This window comes from Saccopteryx leptura, chromosome 2 (genome assembly GCF_036850995.1).
Source record: "Saccopteryx leptura isolate mSacLep1 chromosome 2, mSacLep1_pri_phased_curated, whole genome shotgun sequence".
Lineage (NCBI taxonomy): Eukaryota > Metazoa > Chordata > Mammalia > Chiroptera > Emballonuridae > Saccopteryx > Saccopteryx leptura.
Window position 1 is genome coordinate 251178179 of NC_089504.1, and position 19641 is coordinate 251197819.

Here is a 19641-nt window from a genome sequence, read left to right on the forward strand (position 1 = left end):
TGGCAGCTGCCCCTGGTCTGCTGGCCTCACTGTCACTGAATAATAACGAAACCTACATTTTAAAACAGCTAATCAGGGCTGCAGCCACCTCTCTCAAAAAAAAATTTACAATGCACATGAGAAAGATCTTGGACGCGCCTGGGGACATCCATGTGCCCCTCTGATGTCTGACCGTAGGACCCCTCTCCCGAGTATAGACCCCCCAAGTGGGGACTGTCGGGCAGTGTGGTCATGCCTCCCTGGCTCCCTCCGTGGGCAATGACACTGTTCTTTGCTCTGGGAGACAGGCGCCCACTAGGGAGGGGAAGGAGCTTCCCTCAGACATCTCAACACTCAGGTGGTCCCTCTGAGGGCCCAGTTGGAAGGGCAGCAATTGCCCTCGGTGATGAGAAGGTTTTTCTGCACCTCCTGGAAAAGCAGCACATCTGAAAGTTTTGACACAGAGAAGAAAAGGGTTTCCCATGCCTGTGCCACTGCTGCCAGCTTTCCCAATCAGCTAGCGCATCGTTGGGTTTTGCCTTGACCTTTATTAACCTGATGGAAGGACGCGATGGATTCATTTCCCCTTAATTGGTTTCAGGACTTTCCTCATTAGGGGACCAGCAGTTGGCATTTCTACAATCAGAGAAAATGACATTGGCCCCGAGACCACAGAATGACTCCTCTAATTGGGCCGCATCGATCAGAAGGCCTGTGTGGGCGGCCGTGTTAGCGAGGGATCAAAAGCAGCGGCGGTTTTGAGGCCTGTGAGCGTGGGAGCAGGGTCTCCCCCACCCCCTGCACCAGTCGGAGGGCGGCGGGAGGGAGAGCATACAGATGGGAGGGGCGCCCGGCTGGCTGCATTCTAGGGGACACCAGCTGGCGGAGAGGAGGGGGCCTGGCAGTCAGAGGCATCAGAGCGGTGGGGAGGGGGTGTTAAGGGGTGGCTCTGCGGCTGGGGAACCACATGAGCCCTGTTTTCAAGCTCCCTGGGAGCACCCGCCCCCCTCCCCACAGCCAGTCTCCACCTGTCACCTGTCAGGACAGGGCTGGCCAGTCCCCTCTGCTGGGGTTCAAAGTCAGATAAGCCTTTTGAATATGAGCACACGCCAGGCTCCCCGGGGGAGGGGCTGGGGCACAGATGTCATCTTTCCTGATTCATATCCAAACCTGTGCCCATTCCCAAACCTCGTCCATATCTACTCCTGCACCTCCACATTCACATTCATCACCTCAGTCGGCAGACTCCTCTGAGGGTCTGAAGACGGGGCATCTGGCAAAAGGCCAGACTCTGGGACCATGGATCAGTCCCTGGTCTTGGCCTCCACTTGGCAAGGTGGGGTCTAAGCCCAATGCTGGACAGAGGAATGTCAGCATTTGTTAGAATCCTCTGGATTCAACCCCCTCGACTCCATTCCTAACATGTGGACTTGAGAGTCGGTTCCCAAACTTGTGATTTAAAACTGGACCATCAGAGAATTACACACAGTTGCAAACAGTCCTAAAAAACTTCCAAGGGCCTGAGATTCGGCATAAGGTCAATTTGTCAAATGCATGAGAATTCTTTATGTACTCTGGGGGGGGGGGGCACGTCTGCGGTGATGTCAGGCAACGAAAGTGCTTAAAGAGAAAAGGAAATATGTTACATTTATAAGCGTCGTTTTAAAAAGGTTCAAGGGAATTTAACTACAGGCAGAAATAGGACTGATGGTTTAATGGCATTTAATCTGTCCAACCCGAGCTGGTCAAACATTCATCAAAGGAAAAGGGGCAGTCAGTGTTGTTCTATTAGATTTATAACCGTAATAACGTGATCTTAGGTTTAACCTCAAAGCTTAAAGCTAATAGGTTTTGGAATGGGCCACTTTAATACACTGCATATAAAATTTTTTAAAACTTGCTTTAAATAATCTTTTCGGGAATAAAGGCCCATGGGCAAATATCCAAACAACCCCCCCCCCAAAATGAAACCCCAGATAGAAACAGAACTCAGAAAAACCCCGAGAATGACACAGCAACCAGAGCTCACCCCACGGCAGCCCAGCTCAGCCCCCTCCCCGCCCCCCAGAGAGCTGAGTGCAGCCCAGGACTCTGCTGCTTCTTGGGGGGTATTTACTGAGACGCATCCTAACCCCACCCCTGCCAGGCCCATAGAGAATAGGAAGCACTTAGCAGCCAGGTGGCCCCTGTGAATTGGTGGGTGGATGGCCGTCCTAGAGGACTTCAGTTCATGGCCCTCCTTCCACCCTGAGTTACACAGCCCCTTTGTCAGGAAGCAGGAGGGCAGTACCAGTCAGAGGGCATGGTGTGGGCTTCGACACAGCCTCTGACATCAGGCTGTGGCTTGACAATGGCCAGAGCCTCAGAAGACCCCACTGCACTTTCTGCCTCTTCCGATCCTGCCCCATGAGCCTCTGTGATTCTGGGAACACAGGCGACCTTACTTCAGGGCCTTTGTACCTGCCCTCGCTCTGCCTAGGACACCCCACCATCCTCCCCGGCCCCCCCTCAGCACTTGGCCTTCTGTAGGTGACCCCTGCTCTGACCACACTCTTTAAACTTTAATCTGCACACCCCGCTTTCAGTGCTCCTGGCCTCCTCCTGCCTCTGCCCCCCATTTCCATTTCTCAGCCATAGCAGCTTCTCTGGTGGCCTCCATCCTGGAAGGTAGGGTTTCGTCTACTATGCTCCCTGGCAGGCCTGGCACACCGCGGCGCTCAAAGCGCCTGTTAAACAAGGAGGCCCAGCTCCCTGCGGAAACCTCAGGCTCCAGGGAGGGACCACAAAGGGTCTCGGCCTTGCAAGGAGGCTGGTCTCAGAGGGTTTCAGATTGCAAAAGCAGCTTACCAACAGGCACTTTGGTTCAGTTCTGGGCACGCAAGCTCCCGTCCAGGGAACCAGCACCCCCTAAGCTCCAAGTGATGAAGTGTGTTCCCAGCAGGGCTATAATTGGACCTTGGTTTAGGGCACCTGGGAGAGTCAGCTCTGTCGCCCTGGGGTCCCTAATTGGCGGCCAAGGCTCTTTCTGAACTTTCCATCAGTTCTCCAAGCAGCCAGGAAGAGGAGGTTTAAAACCAGGAGCCTCGCCTGACCTGTGGTGGCGCGGTGGATAAAGCATCAACCTGGAATGCTGAGGTTGCCGGTTCGAAACCCTGGGCTTGCCCAGTCAAGGCACATATGGGAGTTGATGCTTCCTGCTCCTCCCCTTCCTGTCTCTCTCTCTCTCTCTTTCTCTCTACTCTCTCTCTAAAAATGAAATAATAAAAAAAAATTAAAAAAAACAACAACACCCAGGAGCCTCAGGGATGGAGGGGAGGGGAGGAGAGGGGAGGGGAGGGGAGGGGAGGGGAGGGGAGGGGAGGGGAGGGGAGGGGAGGGGAGGAAGGCCCGAAGCCCTGATCTCAGTCACCTGGGCCAGCTCTACCTCTTGCATGGGGGCCACCCTGTGGGCCCGCGCTTCTAGCCCAGTAGAGCTCACACTGGCCCAGGGCCCTGCTGGGTGCAATGCTCCCCACAGGGCAGTGCTGGGGGACTCAGCCCCCTGTATCCTTAATCTGTGTCCTGGCCTTCCACATACAAACAAGATAAACACAAAACAGCTCAAAGACGCTCAAACGCCCTGTGCTCAAGGGACACACTGCTGAAAAATTCTCAAGCAGCCCACGCGTTAGTGTAACACAGCAGATGTCAGTGGTGTGGATGAGAAAAATAAACATAAAAATACAACCTTTTGTTATCACACACGACAGACAGACATAGCAATGCCACTGAGGTTCCTTACGCTGACTCTCAGTCTGGGCCTTACGTCCTACAGGCCAGAACAAGCGGCCCAACATCCCCCCAGCCTGTCCGCACACCGTTCTCCATGGGCTCACTTACCCTCATGCCCAGCTCAATGTTTTCACCACCGTACACCTCCATCCCGGGGTCCAGTAGGCCAATGTCCCCGAAATACTCCCTGTCCACCACAAACGAGCAGCCAATCATGGCGGGAGTCCTGGGGGGAAGCAGATGGCAGTGTGAGCAGGTCAAGGGGCCTGCCGGGGGTGAGCACAGCTCAGGCCAGCACCCTGGGGAGGCTGCGTGGACTCACACGCTGTCTCCATGTCCTCACACCCCTTCCCTGGGCTCCTGATCTCCATTCGGTCCCTGGCTGCCTCTCCAACCACCAGGACTCAGGCAGGGCCACCCACAGGCTGGCTGGTCTTTGCACCCCTCAGAGCTGGTGAAGCCCCCAGCACAGAGACAGACCAGATCCAAAGGCTCATTCAGGCTTGGGCATTCAACCCAGGCACGTTGGTGTTGGGGGTTTTAAGAAACCAATTCCTGGCCTGACCTGTGGTGGCGCAGTGGATAAAGTGTCGACCTGGAATGCTGAGGTCGCCGGTTCAAAACCCTGGGCTTGCCTGGTCAAGGCACATATGGGAGTTGATGCTTCCTGCTCCTCCCCCTGTTCTCTCTCTATCTCTCCCTCTCTCTCTCTCTCCCCCCTCTCTCTCTAATAAAAATGAATAAATAAAATCTAAAAAAAGAAAAAAGAAACCAATTCCTAGCCCTGGCCGGTTGGCTCAGCAGTAGAGAGCATCAGCCCAGCATGTGGAAGTCCCAGGTTCGATTCCCAGTCAGGGCACACGGGAGAAGTGCCCATCTGCTTCTCCACCCCTCCCCTTCTCCTTTCTCTCTGTCTCTCTCTTCCCTTCCCGCAGCCAAGGCTCCATTGGAGCAAAGTTGGCCCAGGTGCTGAGGATGGCTCCATGGCCTCCACCTCAAGCGCTAGAATGGCTCCAGGTTGCAATGGAGCAACGCCCCAGATGGGCAGAGCGTTGCCCCCTGGTGGGCATGCCGGTGAATCCTGGTTGGGTACATGTGGGTGTCTGTCTGTCTGCCTCTCCACTTCTAACTTCAGAAAAATACAAAAAAAAAGAAATTAATTCCTCAGCAAGTTGTCTGGTTGCCCTGAATGTGACTTCCCAGGTTCGAGTCTCTGGCCTCTCTCCCTCATTATTTCGTGCTGTCTGTGCCAGCAGCAAGGGCTGAGGTGGGCATTGCAGAGGTTGTGCACTGCTCCCTTGTGTCAAGCCCCCTCACTGTCAGAGTGTGAGTGGCACGCCCTGGAGTTGTGCTGTGCTCAGCCTCGCTGTTACTCCCGTAATTATTCTATTTACACCTACGCCTTTAAACATATCTGCAAATCTTGCTTTGTCCTGAGGGGTCATCTGTGAAACCCTGGTCGATGAGGTGCTGGCTGTATTTTTTTTCTTGGATGTGTAAAAAGTCTATCAGAAAAAAAAAGAGCAAGAAAAGAAAAGTTTATCCGTGTTCTGTGGCCCCCGTGGGAAGTGGTCTCACAGAGCGGTGATGGGGAGGCGGGGAATCCCGCAGCAGAGGAACGGCTGAGTTTCTCCTGAGCTCTGAGAGGACCAGCAGAGGCTCTGTTGTCCCCAAATGTCCCCGAAGACCCCATGGCCATTGCAATGCTGGGGTGAAGGCTGAGGTGGCTTCCTCCTCTGTCCCAGCCTCCTGCCTGCCAGTTGCTCCTGGGGAATTAAATTCCTCTTCAGTGGAATCAACAGAGAAATTGGCCTTGATTACAAGTTAAAAAGAGCATTTCCACTGCTGGTGGCTGGGGAGTCAGGGGCAGAGGCTCATAGGCTTTCCAAGAAAACAAGCCTCAAATGGCGGTCGTCCTTTTGTTTCTGCAAAGATCCAATCAATTTTGTTGGATTTTGGCCACAAATCGCACGGTCGCAATATGTGAATGCTGTCTTTGACTTTTTTTTTTTTTTAGAGAGGAGGGGGGGAGAGAGAGAGAGAGAGAGAAGGGGGAGGAGCAGGAAGCATCAACTCCCATATGTGCCCTGACCCGGCAAGCCAGGGTTTTGAACCGGCAACCTCAGTGTTTCCAGGTTGACGCTTTATCCACTGCGCCATCACAGGTCAGACTGTCTTTGACTTTTACTAGCTAGCACGTGACTGGGTACACTACAGCTCACCAATGTGCAACAGGTATTTCTCTTGTGGTCTTAACCACTAAATATATATATATGTGATCCCTGGTGGATTGAATGCTAAGTTTCCTGCCGAGTCTGTGATCGCTGGTAATGTTCTTTTTTGTTTTGTTTTATTATTATTATTATTTTATTGCTCTACGTTCCAAAATAAACGTGCAATAAACTCAGAAGACAACAGTAACAGAGTCAGCAGCACTGACTTGATCTGCATGAGAAATTTCACCGTGATGATGACACTGACAGGGCTGAGGTTCACCGGCTCTGGACAGACGTCCTTTCCACCTCATGGGGTCCCTCACATCGGGCTGGGCTGTGGCATGTTCACAGCCAAGGGCCCTCCCCTGGGCTTCTGCCTCAAGGAGGACACAGGCCACAGATGCACAGGCACACACAGATGCACAGACACAGGCAACACACGTATATATGAGCCACAAACACAGGCACATTCAATGCACATGTACATGTGCAGCACACACAGAAACACAGATGTGCATCCCACACACTTAAACACAGACACACCTGCAGCAGATACGCCCAGACACACACACATGCGTGGACAATGTACATGCTCGAGTCCATGCAGTTGTGGAGTTTCGTACGAAGGAAAAGTCGAGAAAAATGATCACTGGCATGTGTCTGAGGAAACTCATCCGAAAGCCACTCGCAAAAGGCTGTGCTCTGCAGAGTGCCCTGGGCTGGCAGAAAGGGAAGTCAACTTGGCATCCACGGGGTGGATGGAGGCCTCCTTTGACAGGGGGTCACCCACCATTGAGCCGTGGTGACCACGATTGCTCAGCACCATGCGGGTGGCTTCTCAGAGGATGAGCGTGAAATATCAGAAAGTCTAGGTCCTTGTTTCACCACCATGACTCAGAAGCAGCTATGCCAGTGTGGGCCTTTCTGTGTGGGTGAGTGTGCATGTGTGCGCGCTCATGTGCGCACACATGTGTGCGCATGCGTGTGCACATGCATGAGCATGTGTGCACTCACATGCATGTGCCCCGTGCGTGTGCACATGTGTGCTCATGCGTGTGCCCGTGTGTGCGCATGTGTATGTGCACGTGTTTGTGTGTGTGCAAGTGTGTGTGCCCGTGTATGTGTGCATGTGTCCCACTGCACACCTGGCTGCCTCTGCTGTTCCCATGTCCCCACTCCACACTGCCCTGCCAGCCCCGGTGGCCCTGTGGGTGGCTCACCTGATGGGCGCGGCCTCGTCACCACGGTCCAGCCAGTCCTGGGGCGGGATGATGTACATGCACCAGAGCCCCCAGTTATAGCCATGGGCCGCGCTGGCGTACTGCTGCACCTCGAATGTGTCAAACTTGATGTTGTCGATGGCGGGCAGCACAATGCGCCGACGGTCCTCCCGGATCCGTGTGAGGGCGGGCTCGGCCCTGCAGCAGGAACATGTCTCAGGAAAGGCCCAAGGAGGAAGCCCAGAGCCAGGCGGCCACACAGGGTCTATGACTGATATGGCGTCCACCTACTGCTGAGTGCCGGACCCCAGGACCTCCACGCTGGAAGCTGCGGGTTATCAGGCTACAGAACCCCTGCCCACGGTCTCACCCACCTGGAGCCACCCCCAGTAACGGCCAGTGGACACCAGGCTATAAAAAGCATTTGGGCCAAATCAGAGACATCTGTGAAGGGCTGTCCTAGCTCAGAGCTCCCAGTCCGTCGGCCGAGTCTCCCTCCTTGAAGCCCATATCTTGCCCCACCCCGGTCCCTGCACCTGTGGGATGTACATTCATTCACATCAACTGAGGGCTGATTATGTGCCAGAATTTGCTCTAACAAATTAAAATACACGTGTGAGCCAAAAAAGAAAATAAAAAAAAAATCCATGCCTCAGAGAGCTTATGATATATTGGAGGGACAAGAAAGGTGGGCAGGTACCGTGGTGCAGCATACAACCCACATGGCGCGTGTGTGGCAGCCTGACCAGGGCGTGGGGGGTAGACAGTAATGTGTAAGTGACTGATACAACGTAGTAGGAGGTGATAGGGATTGTGAAGGAAGAGAGAGCAAGGTGAGGATGATTTGCACTTTGAAATAAGGTGTCCTGTGGCTTGCAGAGAGAGCAACCAGATGTGCGGTGTGCTGGGGAGCAGGCTCAGTGGCTGGTGTGAAGGTGAAGTGGAGAGGGTCCCTGGGCAGCAGCCCAAGTCACAGGCTCTCTGCGTGGGCGTCCCTGGGAGAAGCTGCGCAGCTTCACCTGGAGGCGACCCTGTGTCTCCCGCAAAGGTGACAGGCTGGCGTTCAGCCACCGTCACGAGCAGTCTGCTAGCCAGCCAGACAGCTGCTGTCGGACGGGCAGATTCAGGGTTCAGCTCAGGCAGGGGAAGCTTAGTGGGGAGGTGAGATCACCACGTGCGTGGCCTTCCTTTCGATCCTTCTGAGCCTGGTGTTTACCTGCCTTTCAGCTTCGAGAGCAGGATTAATTAATTACTGTTAGCAAAGTGCTCAGAGAGATATAAAGCATCTCTCTGCAAACGCCACACCTGCTAATAAGGCAGGATCTTTGCAGAGGCAATTCTGGGAGGGGCGGGCTGTTTGCCGGTGGATGACGGGGCTTTCAGTTGTGAGAATTAAAGTCACACCAAGTTTAAAATTGCATTTGGATGACAGACTTGTGGCACGCCCCAAAGCCGGCCGAGTGCCTCAGGGAGTTCAACACTTGTCTGAGGGACAGGAAGACACTGAGTACGATCATGCGTGAGTGGCAACCAACACAACAGGATGGAGGGACCTGGTGGGGGGCAGACAGTAATATGAGATTCAGGATAGAAGGGGACGGATGTTGGATGAGAAAGGAGTGTTGGGTCAGGAGGGTGGCAGAGGAAGGAGCAATGGAGGCCAGGAGGGGACTCCACCTCAGTCAGCCGCGTGCTGGGGCAGAACCCGCTGCAGAACAGACTCATGGTCCTGGGGGCCCCTGTGTCCCCTTCCTGTCAGTGGGGCCTCTAGCCCATCCTATGCCCCTCGCCCTGCATCCTGCAGGCTTCTCTGCCCCCCCCCCCATTTCTCAGTAGAAGCCCATGTGGCCCCTGCATGGTGGGTGGTGAGAGAATCATGTGCGTCTGATCTACAGTGCCCCATAAACGTAAGAAATGGTTTCCAACTCATGCCCAGAGGCTCAGGCGTCTAGCAACTGATCTGGACCTAATGTCTGCCCAACCACTGTCCAACCTTATACCTGTATGTATTTCCCTGATCTGTCCTCATTTCCTTTGTCACCTACTAGAATTTCTGGCCAATTCTAATTCCTCTGAGGCTCAATCCTCACATGCCTGTGCCCTGAGGTCTGATACCTCACTAATGGTTTCTAGGTTCAAGAAGCTGAAACATGGAGAAGCCATGTGGCTGGACCCAGGTCCCCTTGCCTGGCTCCTGCAAAGACTCCCTAAGGCCAGCCCCCCGGAGCTGCTACACGTCCCCTCCCTGGACCAGGCGCTGGCAGACCCTGCCCAGGCGTTGGCCACTCAGGTCTGTCCACCTGCAGCCAACCTTACCAGCCGGTGCTGAACTCCACATGGGCGTCGAAGAAGCCCACAACAGGGGCCGTGGCCACCTTCCAGCCCTGCAGCCGCGCCCGGATCAGGCCCTCGCGCCTGCTGTTTCGGACAATCTTCACCAGGCCTGGGTACCTCTTATTGACGTACTGGTCCAGGTTGAACTTGAGCTCCACTACAGGGCAAGTCACAGAGATATCTCAGCACCCCGACATCCCAGGAGGGGCCCAAGGTCAATGTGGACAGGTTGGGGTGCTATGTGCCCCGATCCACATCCCAGAAACATGTGAGGAGACCCACTGTGGCCGGACATGATACAAGGCACCTGGGGAGGCCACGCAGAGATGGACTCGCCCCCAGGGAGCTGGCGTTCCACGGGAGAGACAGAACAAGGGACAAACGAGACCAATGCAGATGTAAGTGTTGCAAAAACAGGAGAAAATGGGATTGAGTGATTCAGTCTTAAAAGGGAATGATGTCCATGAATGTGGTCCTTTCATGAATAGAATATTATTCAGCCTTAAAAAAAAAAAAAGAAATTCTGACACCGGCTACAGTGTGGGTAGACCTAGAGGTCATCATGCTCAGTGACATAGGCCAGTCAGGAAAGGAGAGATACTGTATGATTCCACGTGACATGAGGGACCTTGTATGGTCAGATTCCTAGACAGAGAGTAGATGGTGGGTGTCAGGGGCTGGGGAGGGTGGGGAGTTCGTGTCTAACAGGGACGGAGCTTCAGTTTTGGAAGATAGAATGTTCTGGAAAGGGACAGGGGTGATGGCCATTTTGTCTACACCCTGACTTCAGACACTGCCTCTGGAATGCCAGTAAGTTTCCTCCTGTGGGGGAACCGTGCTGGCCACACTCACCGTTGTCACTGTTGTCGTCTACCAGAATGACCTCCTTCAGGAGCTGGGAGGGCGTGTGGTTGACCACGCTGTGGACAGAGCGCAGGATGACAGAGAGGGCCTCATTGACAAAAATGAAGACCACAGAGATCTGGGGCAGGTGGTCCGAATAGGTCATCTGTCTGCACCTGCAGGAGGCACAGAGGTGGGGGCAGGGTCAGTGCCAGGACAGGACGGAGAGATGGGAACCTGGTGCCCCCTGCAGGAGGTCAGCTCGGGTCAGGTCTAAATCCCATTTCCAGAGACAGACAGAGAGAAAGAGTGTCACAAATGGAAAACAACTGAGACATCAACGGTGGACGCCTCAGAACTGGGCACGTCCAGGTTCTGAGCCTAAGTCCACTGTGTCCTTGTTTTGAATGGCGTTCAAGTCCCATTGGGAACACACCAAGCCTTTTTCCTAGTAGTGCCCTTGGAAGGCACAGTGATCACCCCATGGTCCAGAGGACGGGGCTGGGAAACCCAGCCCAGAGCCCACTCTCTCTGCACTCAGTATAGGCCACCTGCTATACTGGTCCCCACACAGCAGGCATTGTCCCCAAGGTGATAGGCTTCCTGGGACGACAGAAGCCAATACCAAGGAGGCTACTAGAACAGACCAATGTCTGCAACGGAAAGCCTAGGTGTCAGGAAGCAAAAATGCAAATAGCCTCAGCCACAGCTAAAAACAAGGTGAGAGAGAGAGGAAGGTCCCCATCTGAAGCTGGAGCCCCAGCATGACTTTCAAAGACGGAAACGGCTGTGTGTCACCATCCCAGTAACAAGGGCCACAGATGCTCAGCCCAGAGATGTCACATGCAGAAAGATGCATTCCGACAAGAAGCTTTCACTCTGGTTTTCTGTTGAGGAAAAAGGTTGCAATGTACGGTTTTCATGGACTTACAACATGTGCAAAACGGGTAGAAAGCCTTGAGGAAAAAAATACCTCTCGGGGAAGAGGCATGGGCGAGGCCTCACCCCATGCCATCCGTCTTCACGCCTCCTCAGGCAGCGTCTGTCCCCCCAGAATGTGAACCCCAAGAGCCTGCCCCCTCACTGCAGTACCCCAGAACCTAGAGCTATGCCTGCATACAGTAGGGTAACAACATAAAAAAATAATGCAAACAGAGCCAGAGCTGCCACCCCAGAGGAACTGCCCCGCACTGCCCTGCACTCCTTATGCCTCAAACCTTCCCATGTTAAAATAAGACAAAGTAACCATTGGGCTGAGTCTGGAGCAACATTGTTTCACAAACAACTGTTTGCAAAGATAACAAGAAAGCAAGTAACAAATAACAAGAAAGCTCCATGAACTACCAGACTGAAAATTGAAAACATTGTTTAGAATCAGTGTCACGATGTTGCCTTATCCACACCTAATGACATAGCGATGGCCTCCCTGCATGTCATTGTCCCCTTCCCTTTCTCATAAACACTCATCACCTCTGTCTCCTCGTCGAGACACTATTTGGGCTTCTGCCTGAATCAGTGCTTCCTGATGGGCTGTTCATATTGATTTCAAATAAATGCTTTGTGGCCACTCTCTTGGACCTTCTATTTTTAGGTTAGCAACAATAAACCTTGGTTAAGTGGATGAGTGAACAAGTGAATGAACCCACCCTCAGGAGCCCTGACTGCTGGCACGCTCACGAGCACCTGCCCACCGTGTCCACGTGCACCATCCTCGTCACAGCAGAGACCTCCACGTGTTGTCCCCAGTTTGGAGAAGGCTGGTCAAGTCTGGGGGTCATGGGGCTCTCACCCCTCTTCTTTCCCTCCATCACCAGTCAGGAGGCCAGAGGACCTCTTGAGACCCCTTCTTTCTCCCTGTGTCAAGAAGTTAGCAACATCTGGCAGTGCTTTTGTGGAGACCTTCTGTGCATAGGATGCTATTCCAGGGGCTGGAGGCCCATGCTGGGGCGTCTCACACACATCTCCATTTGTGAGGGTCACAGAGTTGAAGCAAGCCAGCAAACAATGGGATTTCAGCACATGAGAGGGGCTGTGGTGGAGATAAAAGGGTGGGGGGATGCCTTGGAGGTATCTTTAGATGAAGTTATTGGGGAGAAGCCATGAAGAGGCGGCCTGTGAGTTTAGATCTGCATTAGTCTGTCAGCGGGGGGGGGGGGGGGGGGGGGGGGACTGTGGAGGGTTTAACAAAAGCCACAGAGCAGGTGGTGTAAACACCAGATATAAACAGTCAGGATATCTGAGACCCAGGTATGGGCAGGGCTGGTTCCACCCAAGGCCTCTCTCCTTGGTGTGTAGATGGCCGTCTCCTCCCTGTGTCCTCACATGGTTGTCCCTGTGTGTGTCTGTGTCCAGGTCTCTTCTCAAAAAGACACCACTCATTTGAGATCAGGGACCCTGCTAGTGACTTCACATCTCCTTAAAGGCCCATCTCCAAGCCCGACCAGGCAGTGGCACAGTGAATAGAGCATTGGACTGGGACGCAGAGGACCCAGGTTCATAACCCCGAGGTCGCAGGCTTGAGTGCGGGCTCACCAGCTTGAGTGCAGGGTCGCTGGCTTGAGCCCAAAGATCGCTGGCTTGAAGCCCAAGTTCGCTGGCTTGAGCAAGGGCTCACTCGCTCTGCTAGAGCCCCCCGCCCCGTTAAGGCACATATGAGAAAGCAATCAATGAACAAGCAATCAACAAACAACTAAGATGCTGCAACAAAAAACTGATGCTTTTCATCTCTCTCCTTTCCTGTCCGTCTGTCCCTATCTGTCCCTCTCTCTGACTCTCTCTGTCAAAAAAAAAAAAAAGGCCCATCTCCAATAAGTCACATCCTGAAGTCCTGGGAATCTGAGAATTAGGGCTCAACATGTGAATTGGTGGTGGTGGGGGGGGGGGGGGAGCCAATTCAGCCCAAACAAAAACCTAAAAAAATAAGGAGGGACCAGAGAGGCGAAGTCTAGGGGATGAAGAACCTGCAGGTGGGGACGTCCTGGCGTGACGGGGATCAGAGGACGCCTGTGACGGGCATGTGGGGTGCACTGCCTCCTCACCCTGTTCACCGAGGCTTCGCAAATCACACCCACAATAAACATCCGCAGCTTACTCATGGTTGTTTGCATTAGAATAGTGTGGTATATAGATGGCTCATTTTGGCTGAGCACAAATTTGCATAAAAATAATCTCTTTTGCTCATAATCTCCTTCTCTGTTTTTTAAAAAAATGTGTTAAATATTGAGCAGATAGAAAGGAACATTTATCAAACCCAGGTAAAATTTGATGGTTAGTGAGGCCACAAAAACCAATGCCTTCTCTCCCCCGACCAGTGGTGGGTCTCAACCAGCCTGACATCCCTCCTCCTAGAGGCACTTTCCTCCTCAGGCTTCAGACCCCCATGTCCTCTGAGAAAGGGCACCAGCTCCAGGACACGCGGGCTGGGCCCCCTGAACCACCATCAATCCTCCCCAGCTGGGTCTAGAAGGTCCAGCTCAGAGGCCATGCCTCTGCATCCGGCCCGAATCCCTGACACCAAACATGGTTTCAGGGCGCCAGCGGTGATGAATTGTAATTATCTAGGAGCATGGGCACTGGGACAGTGCATTTCCCAAGTCTGGCCGATGCCATCGCTCTGGTGGGCGTGTGGACCCACAGAGCACTGGGCACACTGGGTGCTGCCTGCAGGTGCTGGGTCAGCGCACGCGCATCAGGCCCTGGCTGGAGATGGCCGTGCTCCCTGCTGCAGGGGCTGAGAGGATTGCAGGCCCGCAGAGCAGAGGCAGCAGTCACAAGGCCCCGAAGCCACTTCTGAGTTCTCATGTGGAGTGTGTGGCAGTCACAGTCTGCTGGCCACACAAGAAACAGGGCCAGGGCAGTGACACCAATGAAAATTTATGGGGAGGCCCTTTGTGCCGCCGCAGACATAAGCACAGAACAAGAGGGATGGGGGGCCAACATCCCTCCCAGGGGAGCAGTGAGTTTCACCTCGTGAACGGGACACACATCCATCTCCTGATGAGGACATGGATCTAGGACGTAGCACAGCCAGGAAACTACGTCATCGAGGCCATGACCAATTTTTCTGGGAATAGCGGGGGGGGGGGGGGTTCTCAGAACACAGCACCCGGATGGTTCTGCCTCTGATGTCTTCGAGGATGCCTTCCTGGTGGTGGCATCTGCCTGCTGTGTGACACAGTCCCACCCTCCCAGGGACACTGATGAGAGAGGGGAGGGGAGGGGGAGCCACACTGAAGCCCGGCCCTCATGCTGGCCGGGGCGGCTGCAGGGCCCAAGGCAGGATCCTGGTGAGCTCAGAGGCATGACGGGCTCCATAGAAACTGTCTTCCTGAGACTGAGTCTGTCCTCTCTGTGGCCCTGTGGTGGGATAAGCCACCACAGCCATTCCAGAAGAGAGAGCCGGTGGGAGGCTGCTGGCCTCGGTGACCACCCTCAGGGGACCACGTTCTCCTGAGGCCCCTGCCCTCCCCACATACCTCCTTCCCAGGCACCAGCAGATGGCTCAGGGGCTGGTGAGAAGGAGGGGTGCCCCTGTGATGACAGGCTTCCTGTACAGGGTGTGGCTCTGCCGTAGCCCCCTCCTGAGGAGGGAAAAAGCAGGTGCCCCTGCTGCAGAACAAGCCACATGACAGGGTACGCTCCCGTGATGACTCCGAGTTTTCCCTGCTCATCAGCTCGGACGCCCGCCTCAGCTCTCAGGCCCCGCGCGCTCAGGGGAGACGCAGAGCAGGCCCCTCGCCAGCAGCCGCAGGACAGGGCACGTGGTGACCGTACCGTCTCCAGGTCCTCACGCTCACCGTCCACTCGGTCTGCACCCGTGAGAGCTGGCACCCAAGCTGTTTGCAGCTCAGATCATTCACACGCCCGAAGGCCGTGAACCCTGAGAGCGGGACCGCAGGGCAGTCTCGGAATGGGCGGCTCACTTTTACGATTCCCTTTAATTTAGATTGGCCAGTTTTTCTTTCATGATCCCCTGGGCTGGGCTCCATAATCAAGATCTATGTCATGTGCTTTGTGGCATAATTAAAGCTGCTGCTTAATTAGAAAGCTGTCAACCTCGAGAGAGAGAGGATCAATGCCCAGCTAATGGGAGAACGTAGTGAGCACTGAGAACAAACAGCCTTTAGGGAGGGGACACACGCATAGACACATGGGCACATGTGTACACATGTGTGAGCATACAGACACACGTGCATACACACAAGCAGGCATCTGCATGCACATGCACAAACATGCAAGACACAGGGACACACATGTATGCATGTGGGGGGGCGCATGTGTGTGTGTGTTGGGGAGATCTGTGCATGTCACTGGTATCCAAGCCTTCCTGTTTCTTTTTTGGACAGACATGGGATATGAACAAACACAAACACACACAACCCACACCCTCTAATCAGGGCAGCAGAGAGTGATCCCCCTCCATGACAGAGCTCTTCTGTAAACCAGGTTTCTATCAATTGAGGTGCACTGCACATCTCAGCTCATCCCAAGGTCTCCCTGGTGTCTTCCGTAACGTAAGAAGGAAGCTGGGGTTGATCACGTCTGTTAGTTTTTATTTTGGGAGACGAAGACTCCTTAAAAGGGGGAGTTGCCTGCAACATGTGGGAAGTAGGGGGAGACAGGGGTTCCTGCCGCCTGAGCAAACCACAGGCCCAGCCAGACGCCGGGAGGAAGGTGCCCTTAAGGGCGCGAGGGTATGCAGTAACACGCCAGACGGGCCGGGTGGAGCCCTCTCAGCTTTTAGAAGCAGAAAACCAATCCAAATTTGCTTAAGAAAAAAAATCAGCTTGACCAGGCGGTGGCACATTGGATAGAGTGTTGACCTGGGACACTGAGAACCCAGGTTCGAAACCCCAAGGTCGCCAGCTTGAGTGTGGGATCATAGACATAACTCCAAGGTCTCTGGCTTGAGCCCAAGGTCACTGGCTTGAGCAAGGGGTTACTGGCTCATCTGGAGCCCCCCAGTCAAGGCACATTTGAAGAAGCAATCAATGAACAACTAAGGTGCTGCAACTATGAGTTGATGTTTCTCATCTCTTTCCCTTCCTGTCTGTCTGTCCCTGTCTGTTCCTCTCCCTCTCTCAAAAAGAAAAAATTGCAATATGCATGCATGTGTGTATATGACTACTTACTGCTGAGCCTAAGGATTTGTTTTTTTATTTATTTGTAATTTATGGCAACCAGCTTCAGGAACAGCTGGATCCAGGTGCTCATCCTATGGCCCTGGTACCAGATTTCTCTCCACCTTCCAAGTTTGCATGCCCTGCACTGGATTTTTTCTTGGATTTCACGGGTGAGCCCATCGCTGTGGCTGGTGGACCACATGCTCTGATTGGCTCAGCCTAGGGTCATGCCATTAGACCTGCAGCCACGGGCTAGGGAGGTGAGTTAAGGGAAGTTTTCATAGCTTCACTCACCCCACCGAGGTGCTCACCACCAGCACTCAGCACCCATCACCCACCCAGCAGCGACCTTGATCACATGGCTGCCCAGCCCTGAACGTCCGCCTGTTGGAGCAAGGAAGGTGCTGCTAAAAAGCACCTTCCCATCAGGGTCCCTGCAGATGAGCCATAGGAAGCTGCCCATCCCAGAAGCCAAGCTCAGCAGCACCTCATTAAAGTGATGGCGTCCACTTAACGATTTGCCCAAGTCTTCTCTTTGTTAAGGAACCCTGTTAGCTTTCAAACAGGACACAGTGATTGGGGACCAGGACTCCATCCCTAGCGACCACAAGACAAGGGGCCCACTTTCTGTCTCTCCAAATCCTATGGCTCCAGGGTGGCTGGGGCAGGGGCTTACCAGCCCCAAATGCCTTAGACACAGCAATGTTCCTTTTAAACAGTCTCCACCCACCACTGCTGAACCTGGACCAAAAACAAGTGCGCCAAGCTGCCTGGCACAGCCTGGTGCTTCAAGCTCATGTCGCTTGTGACACTTGTGTTCATGGCGGCACCTTGCATATCAGCAATGGTGCGGCCCAGTTTCTTAGACCTGCAAACGTCTGTGTCTAAAGGGACCCTGAGGCCTGTCCTGTAGTCCCCTGCCCCCCACCAAGAGTGCAGGAACCAGGGAGGGAGATCCTGATCTGTGAGGGCCACCCCTCTGTGTGGCCATCTGCATCGAGAGCCCACAGGGACAGGAAAAGGGTGGCTTGTCTCTGTGGGAGGGTCACTACTCACTTTTTGGGCCTGTAGTCGGGGATGGTCCTGTCCAGGGAGATGCGGTCACTGAGCTGTGCATTGTAGCCGTACTCCTCGTAATTGCTGGCCGCCTCCTGGCTGTCGTCCTGCAGGGTGGCCGCCATACCACCCTGGCCCAAGCCCCCCGGGCCCTCCACAAGACCCATGGGCTTGGCAAGGCCTAGGTAGGGGGGGAAGCAGAAAAAAGAGGGTCAGGCAGGTCCCGGGACATCTGGTCCTTCCTGCTCAGCCCAGTTCCTCTCTCTCAGGCACAGATGCAGTGAATACCTCACACACGTGACAGGGTTCCAGTCATGGACAAGATGGGAAAGGCCAAACCATGGAGACAGTAGAAAGACCCATGGTTGCTGGGTGTGTGTGTGGGGGGGGGCCACAGGGGATTTTTTTTTTTTTTTTTTAGTATTTTTCTGAAGTGAGAAGCGGGGAAGCAGAGAGACTCCCGCATGCGCCTGACCGGGATCCACCCAGCATGCCCACCAGGGGGCAATGTTCTTCCCATCTGGGGCATTGCTCCATTGCAAATGAAGCCATCCTCAGCGCCAGGGCCAACTTTGCTCCAGTGGAGCCTTGGCTGTGGGAGGGGAACAGAGAAATAAAGAGAAAGGAGAGGGGAAGGGTGGAGAAACAGATGGGTGCCTCTCCTGTGTGCCCTGGCCAGGAATCGAACCCAGGACTTCCAGAGGCTGGTCCGACACTCTACCACTGAGCCAACTGGCCAGGGCCTACCGTGAAACTATAGTTGTGGACACCTGTCATTACACATTTGTCCAAACCCACAGAAGGTACCACACAGAGTGAGTGAACCTGAAGTCTGTGGACTGTAAACTTAGGGTGATGATGGGGGGCTACAGGGACCCCCTCTGCAAACCTAACACTGCTCCAAAGAGTCAAGTCTATGAATTTTTAAACCTATAAAGTAAATATAAATTAACATTAAAAGTGCAAAGCAGGCTGACCAGGTGATGGCGCAGTGGATAGAGCGTCGAACTGGGATGCGGAAGATCCAGGTTCGAGACCCCGAGGTCGCCAGCTTGAGCACAGGCTCATCTGGTTTGAGCAAAAGCTCACCAGCTTGAGCCCAAGGTCACTGACTTGAGCAGGGGTTCACTCAGTCTGCTGTAGCCCCCCGGTCAAGGCACACATGAGAAAGCAATCAATGAACAACTAAGGAGCCGCAATGAAGATTTGATGCTTCTCATCTCTCTTCCTTCTTGTCTGTTTCTTTCTCTGACTCTCTCTGTATCTGTCACACACACACAAAGAAAGTGCAAAGCAGGCAACCCCATGTTCTCACCCCTGATGGCACCAGTCTTTACCACCTGAACTCCCTGCCCCTCCGCACATGGAGACCTTTGGGGGCAGAAATGAGGGAATGGTTGGTGTCTGCAACAGGCTGGGTGGGTCTAGGAAGCGTCCTGTTGACCGAGACACCTCCATCCTGGGTGGCTTCGTCTACAAAGCCCAACAACAGACAAAGCTAACCTGGGACTCAAATGGCAGCGGGAAACCTCAGATTTCCATGTGACCAGGTGAGTGTGCATTCAGGCACCTGAGAAGGCCTGCCAGGGATGTTCTGGAATGTTCCATGTGGTCACTTGTACCAGGAGAGGAGCAGGGCTCAGTGACATTATTCCCAGAAGGACCCAGAGCAGAGCGGTGCCTGCCTGGCAAGGGTGCCCACACACTCTCTGGGATGGAGGACTCTGGACACCTTGGCTTTGGGGTGGGGCCCGGGGAGCAGTGTTTTAGCACAGGAAATGGTGAAGAGAGTCTGATCTCTGAGCTGCATCGCGGAGAGAGAGGTCCCCATCCTACCTCAGGCTCAGGAATTAAAAACTGGAAATGTCTAACATCAATGTCACATACCACCACCACGGGGGACAGTTCTTCTCCTTAGGTTTGTTAATGAGGGTACCATGTCACTATCCTGCAGGCACCTGGTCAGCGGCCAAACCCAACGACAGCAAACCCTGCAAGAGGGCCAGCAGACTGTGCCCCTGTCACCCCCTAGCTCCCTTCCTCATTTCTCTGCCTAAGTCTCCCCACTCCTGTCCCCCACACTCCTAACCACGCCCGGGC

At 54.0% G+C, this 19641-nt stretch overlaps 1 protein-coding gene across 1 annotated transcript in view; it reads right to left on the minus strand.

Moving 5' to 3' along the window:
* The window catches only part of GALNT9 (polypeptide N-acetylgalactosaminyltransferase 9), a 47990-nt gene that overhangs the window by 9631 nt on the left and 18718 nt on the right, over window positions 1–19641 (minus strand). The window contains exons 2-6 of the mRNA XM_066365992.1: window positions 17542–17722; window positions 10373–10539; window positions 9503–9677; window positions 7187–7384; window positions 3859–3976 (exon numbers count right to left, since the gene is read on the minus strand). Coding sequence (XP_066222089.1) covers window positions 3859–3976; window positions 7187–7384; window positions 9503–9677; window positions 10373–10539; window positions 17542–17722 — 839 coding nt within the window. The remainder of the gene's footprint in view (window positions 1–3858; window positions 3977–7186; window positions 7385–9502; window positions 9678–10372; window positions 10540–17541; window positions 17723–19641) is intronic.